Source organism: Tarenaya hassleriana, unplaced genomic scaffold (genome assembly GCF_000463585.1).
Source record: "Tarenaya hassleriana unplaced genomic scaffold, ASM46358v1 Cleome63, whole genome shotgun sequence".
Lineage (NCBI taxonomy): Eukaryota > Viridiplantae > Streptophyta > Magnoliopsida > Brassicales > Cleomaceae > Tarenaya > Tarenaya hassleriana.
This window is the reverse complement of record NW_010968819.1, coordinates 46,078-52,786: the sequence shown is the minus strand read 5'-3', so window position 1 is coordinate 52,786 and position 6,709 is coordinate 46,078. Positions and strand designations below refer to the sequence as shown.

Below are 6,709 nucleotides of genomic sequence, written 5' to 3'. Positions count from 1 at the left end.
TTCTGGACCGTCCGTTCCGGGCTTCAGTTTTTCCAAAATTAAACCGAATTAGGGTTAAATCACCTTATAAGAAGGAGATTAAAAACCCTAGCTCTATGGAGACTTTGACAGCCGACTTTTGGCAAAAACAAGAGAGTTTTTGGAGATCCAAAAACGAGTTCTAAGTCTCGATATTCCTCGGTGCACATATCGAATAGAGTTTCGAGTCCTAGCAGACAAGTTCCAACCGTTGGAATCCATCTCGTGGTGTGGATACGTGTAGAGGGCGAGGTAATCTTCCTCCCTTTCATGATCAGACGGATTCTTCAATTGAGACAGGCCTCGGATCGATTGAGGTAAGCGTTCTAACGTTTCTACGATTCATAGCAGCATGGTTCTAGGGTTCTATAAAATTATTGTTTTACATCCGCTGCGCAAACTCTAGAATCGATCTCTTAGGAATAGGATTCGCTCTAGAGATCCCAGGAAACCCAACAAGTATAACTGGTCTGACCATTCTAAATTGGTCACACCGTCGGACTTATTTGGTCAGACTCATCAATCCACATAAATATAACTGGTCTGACCATTCTAAATTGGTCCAACTAGTTAGACTTATATGGAGTCATGTGTGACGGAAAAAAGAAAATAAAATTTAAGTGTGAACATACCTTGCTCGGGTGGTGAGAAAATCTGGAAAGCACGAGGTTTGAATAGGGAGTCAATATTCCTGTTGTACGATCTCCCCACTGAAGCATCACGTGGTGAAGAACTCTCATTTTTGTCAGACCAGTTCAATACTTCCACACTAACGCCTGCCCTCTTCAAAATTCTTTCCACATTTGCAATTATTCTTTTTTCAACATTTTCGGCAATCTTTTCTTCAGAGGCTTTTATTGCCTCCTCCAACATCCTTTCAAAACCAATCGGTATTCATTCTTGCCTTTCTTCTTCCTCTTTTCTAACTTCTTCTTCTCTTCCTCTTCTTCTCCTCCTTCTTTTTCTTCCTCTTCTCTTTCTTCTTAAGTCTTTCCCTTGCCTTTTTTCTTCCTCTCTGCTCTATTCCCAGAGCCCCTGACACTGACATCGAGCGCAAGAATTTTCTGGAAACAAATACTTGTCGGATCTTCGTTCAACCGTTGCATCCAACTCTGCACCACTGGATGACTACTTGGCTCAGCATACAAATTCAAAAGAATATGTTCTTCATTGTTGTCTGTTTGAAGAACACTTCGAAATCCCTGAAAAAATGGTTCGTGTGAGTACATTATGATAGGTATGACCAATTACAAATTGGTCATACTAATCACAAACTGGTCTAACTAATTCAATTGGTCAGACCAATTCAATTAGTCAGACCAATCCAACTGGTGACACTACAAAAGAAATGACCAAATTAATACGTACCTTTGAGGTATCGCCAATCTGTTTATACACCTTTTCTCTCAAAATCTTTTTTCATCGATTCTAGATGAAATCGACATTTATAAATGAATTCAACTTAGTTTCATCTATAGGATTGAAATTGGGGATGATTATGAGATAACCATATGCATTTTAGTTATTATTTTTAGGGTTTGTTTAACCTATTTAAGATTTAGAACATTGATATTTTTTTGAGGTTTTTGTTTTTGACATTATTTTGGGTTTTTTAAGTACTATTTTCAGGTTTTGAGCGTTAGTATGTATATCGTTCGACTTATCAAGTACATTTACCATTCGTGTTTGTGTTATCTTCTACCCATTTCAAGGTTTCCTAATTAGGTTTGTATTGGATTTAGGGAGTTATCAATATATATTTAATCCCGAAATATGTTCACAAATTCATTTTGGTCGACATCCGAGGATATATAGATCTAGGGGTTTCGATCTTCTCTTTTCTCTTGCACGTTGGAGGAAAGGTTTCTCTCCAATTCTAACAAATCTGCTACCCTCCATGGACTATGATAGAGACGGGTACCACTTACGACTTTTAAACGATTCAATCTCTACAAAAAGGTTTTCTATTTGTTAAAATGGTTTTAATACACAATATGTTGGTGAATTTTGAAAAAGTTTTAAAATTCAAAGTGTTCCCGATGTTCTATGATTCGACCTAAACCCAACAGGTTAGTGACATATCCTAGTGAAATTGTTGATTTCTTGATTTATAGTGTTTTCGCTTCCATCTCATTTTCTTTTTTGGTTTTGCTTTCTTGTTTTCTTCTCCGTCGAGCCACGGATTGACGTCGTGGTCATCGAAAGTGCCTCGAGTTGTGATCCTAGTGAACTTGTTGGTGCTGCCTGATCGAGATGCAGGTTCAATTGAGCCAAACTCATAAAAAAAATCTCGTTGTCTCTTTCGTTTTTTTGTTTTGGTTCTTACAAGGTCGAACCAGATTTGACTCGGAGTGAGACCGGAACGGAAACGAGTGTGAAAACCATACAATAATAATAGTTGGTTTTGTTAATATTTGATGCATGGACTAGGCTTATTGTTTTTTTTTATGTGGGAATGTATTATCTGAGGTTATATATTCGCAATTTAGCATAATGTGTTGATAGTGCTATGCAATGAATATATTCAGAAAAACTCGTAGATCTTTTATACCTCTGCTCATGGATAACCATTATCACCATCATAGTTATTTGCATCCGTAACTATCTCATGAAAAAAAAATTCGGTTAGTGTTAGGTCATAAAGTTTATAGAGATGAGAAAATTGGTGAGAGGAATTTTGCGTTCTTTAGTGTTATCAAAATAGATCCGATTCGCGAGTCGGTCTATATATTTTCGAGGTGAGTTCAGAAAATTGGATTAAAACAAAACGGATCGAACGAACCAACTCACCAAACGAGCTCTCGGCTCTTGGCTAGCAAGCTCACAAGTTGGTCTGTAAGCCAATTTTTTATAGACTTTTTAGTATATTTTTTATATTTAAATTCTGTTTCTAAGATTTATTTAACTTGTTTTGTTTAAATTTTAACTTTCTATTAATGCTTTTGCAATATTTATAGTATTCTAATTTTTTTTAATTGGCAATTTGGTCTGCGAACTGTTTTGTTTGATTTGTGATCTAAAATGAGTCGGATTATACGAATTAATTTTTGACAGCAAAAACGAATCGAAAAGGATTGAGCTAAAAAAATATGAGATTGGAATATCCGAAACCGTCCAAATTTGCACCCCGTTTTACACGGGTTCTTCACTCAAATGACCCACTTGGATCGCATCTATTTCACCTGTACACCACCAAAAACATAACATATTTTTTTCTCCGTAAAAAGACGAAATTACCCTTAATGAATCACGATATTTATCCGTTCGAAAACAACTTCGTTATTACGACTTCGTAATTAATTCTAAATATAGTTACAAAAAGGTGCAAAAAAAATCATCCGTCTTATTTTAGTTGTATATCAGTTATATGTTAGTCGCAAAAAGGTCGCAAAAAATAAAACGAGAAGGGTATTTTGGACTTTTTCAACCGAAAAGTGGGTTAAAATTGAAAAAAAAAATTTTTTTTTTTTGGTGGTGTACCCTGAAATTGCTGTGACCCATGGGTTATTTGGGTAATATTCCCGTTTTACACCCCTAGTTATCTTTCCACTCTTAAGTGGTCACGTGGCAGTGGTCTCATCAATCGGCAAGATGTTTGCCACGTGGGAGTGTTTGCAGGTGTCAGTTAATGAGTGGCTAACATCGTCCACGTGGCAAATCTCGTGACGTGGGTTCGAGGCATTCCTCGTCGTTCGTCACGGCATCGGTCCTCTCACGCAATTCGCACGGACGGACGATGTACGATACGTCTAGCCATGAGAGTGAGGGAATTGCGATGAACTTCTCCTCTTCTTCCCCACTAGACTTTTCGTAAATCGAGGACTACTTTTTTGTGTGAATTCTATCTGTTTGATTTTCGTGTGTTGCTCGTCTCTCTTCATCTGCTGTGCTGATGCGTTCGCCAATGGCGGTTAGATCCTCCTCAAGGAAGAAAATCTCATTCGAGATTCTCAGCCGAAGCAGTTGCTTCGAGGATGATGCGTCCATGTCAATCCTCCGATCCAGCTCCGATCCGATTTTCGGGAACGGAGTCGCCGAGTCGCGGAGGGAGAACGGGAAACGAAGGAGGCATAAAGGATCGAAGAAGAAGAAGGGCAAGGTCACCAACGTTGATGCGATTCCTGATAACGGCGATTATCGTCATGTTGTCGCAAACAGCACGGTTGGAGATTCGAATTGCGTGTCCACTGGTTTCGGAAATTTCGAGGTCAGCGGTGAACGGACGTTGTTTGAGGACAGAATGAGTTATTTCGGCGGCGGCCGTGGAAGTGGAGGGAGCGTGACGACTCTGTTGGATGAGGAGACTGTGTATCAGAATGGGTTCAATTTCGGCGAGCTGAGACACAGGAACGTCACCAGCAGTGCCTGCGGCAGCAACGATGAGCGGATGTCTGAGTCGAAAACTTCCGACAAGAAGATTCGACGGGAGGAGAGTGGTGGGGAGCTTAGATCCTCCGAGGATCCGCGGTTTCAGGAGGAGCAGCCTCAGCCCACTCCGCCGCCGATAAGTGAACCCAACGGGAATGTGATGACGAGGCTAGAAACGGCGGGATCTTTGGACTGGAGGCAGCTCATGGCGGATGATCCTGATTGTGAGTTCCCGACTTCAAACCTTTTGGAATTTCAGAGATTGCTAGTGGGATTATAGTGGAAGTTTCTGAATGAATTGCCTGCTAATCTGTTTGATGATCAGTTCAGTCCAATAATGGATGCGGTTCTTGTTGGCAGATATCTCTGCCGAGAAGAAGTCACCTATGAAATACTTTATGGAGGAAATTTCCGGCGGAAATTCTTTACGAAGCACAACTTCTCCCGGAAATGAGAAAGAACGAGAAAGAGTATATGATGCAATATTCCGCTTACCGTGGAGATGTGAAGTGGTAAACTTGGCTCTTCCTTTTGATCTTCGACTGCATACTCTTCGTTAGCTAGGCATTTTGACTGTCTTAATTTAGCATGCTGTTTAGATATTTGGCTTCAAAACTTGTAAGTTTGTGCTCCTTGGAGATGATCATCCTCAGTATTGTGGATTCCGGATTTATCTGAGGTGTGAGAGTTCGCAAGGATTAGGATGCTACTTAAGTTCAATGTATTATTATATAACTTTTGTAATTTAACATCGGAGGTTTTCACCTGGTAAACTATTTTCTATGCAGCTTATAACTATTGGTTTTTTTGTCTGCTTCAATTCGTTTCTGTCATTGTTGACAGTCATGCCAATAAGAGTCTTGATGATGGTCTGGAGGCTTTCCAAGAACAGGTTAGTCCTCTTCCTTAAATCCTGGAATGAAAGACATGTTTGCAAGCCTACTGTTGCAACATCAGTGTGTATTCTGTTCCTTTTGGCAAATGTATCATGTCTTGATTATACTGTTTGCAATTTTTGCAATGGGGTGCAATAGGACCTCCCATCCCCCTGCGGCTTTTATATCGAAAATAACTTAGTGACCCTCGTGGCAGGCAGTTCAAGAGGCCCTCCTCATCGGAGCTGTCTGATTTTGGCTGTTTTGTAGTTTTGGCTTCTGGGGTCACTCTCCTGGCAAGAATAGGTAAAATACGAAGCTTTTGATTTGTTCGTGCTCAATAAAATATTTTGTATGCAGTCTATGAAAATGTTGGTCTGGTACAATGGGTGGACAAGGAATTTGTCATAATTAGATATTCACGCTCAGCCCTGCTGCTGAATGAATGGTTTTTTTATCTTTTCTATGATAATGAGAATGAGAATGTGGAATCTCAAAACTGTTTGCTTATGCATTTGTCGCTTTTCTTGTCTGTGTTTTGTTTCATCAGATATCAGCCTAATATATCACATGATTCGTGGTCAAAGTACCTTCAAACTCTATGTGGTCTACAATGTCTTAGAGGTAACAGTTTGATATTTTTTATGTTCTGATTCTGAATATTCATATGCATTTCATTTGAATCGATTGGCTGTGTGATATTCGTGCTCTCACGGCATATCTGCGAATCAAATTTAACTTTTCCCCCATCAGTCTGGCAATAACTTGAGTATGTGTTTCAGATTTTTGATAAACTCTGTCAAAGTCTTTGCGGAGATGTACTTCAGGCCCTATTCAGTTCTGCAGAGGGATTGGCTAGCTCATCTCCTGAAAAGTTGAGATTTTGGACATGGAGATTCATTTCTGACCAAGCTCTAACTACGGCTGCCTCAAATATCCTCCCTCTGCGTTGAATAGTTTTCATTTTACGTAAATAAAAAAGGTCATCCTTTTGTTTTCTTGACTATAGCTTCACTTCTTCATTCTTTCATCCTGTTAGCTCAGGCAATCACATTGTCAACTTGTATTGTTGCCCACAACAATGCCTTGTTGGCCCTTCTGGTGTCCAATAACTTTGCCGAGATCAAGAGCAATGTCTTCAAGCGCTTCAGTAGGGACAACATTCATTGCCTAGTATATGCTGGTAAGCTTGTTATGGTAACCTTCCTAATGAAAAATTTAGGCCTTCTGTTCTATTCTTTCTGAGTTTGTCTAGTATAGATTTTACCAAGTCAGTATGAAATGGGTCACAGATCTAAGCTAAACCTTTGTATTACTTGTTTAGAAAGACCTAAAGAAATGCTGCATTGCCATTTCCAAATTTTTTCATTGATGTTTGATGGATCATGATTTGGTCTCTGTAATATTGCTCAATCAGATTCAATAGAGAGATTCCACATCTCGGCATT

At 39.4% G+C, this 6,709-nt stretch overlaps 1 protein-coding gene across 2 annotated transcripts in view; it reads left to right on the top strand.

The window, feature by feature from the left end:
- The first annotated feature begins 3,739 nt into the window (after positions 1 to 3,739).
- The window catches only part of LOC104800011 (protein POLLEN DEFECTIVE IN GUIDANCE 1-like), a 4,366-nt gene continuing 1,396 nt past the window's right edge, over positions 3,740 to 6,709 (top strand). For both annotated transcript variants that reach the window (XR_769670.1, XM_010522711.1), the window contains exons 1-8: positions 3,740 to 4,610; positions 4,747 to 4,898; positions 5,175 to 5,278; positions 5,479 to 5,567; positions 5,812 to 5,885; positions 6,044 to 6,194; positions 6,277 to 6,444; positions 6,679 to 6,706. Coding sequence is in view for 1 of the 2 variants with exons in the window: in XM_010522711.1 (XP_010521013.1) it covers positions 3,911 to 4,610; positions 4,747 to 4,898; positions 5,175 to 5,278; positions 5,479 to 5,567; positions 5,812 to 5,885; positions 6,044 to 6,194; positions 6,277 to 6,444; positions 6,679 to 6,706 (1,466 nt within the window). In the remaining variant the exon portion in view is untranslated. The remainder of the gene's footprint in view (positions 4,611 to 4,746; positions 4,899 to 5,174; positions 5,279 to 5,478; positions 5,568 to 5,811; positions 5,886 to 6,043; positions 6,195 to 6,276; positions 6,445 to 6,678; positions 6,707 to 6,709) is intronic.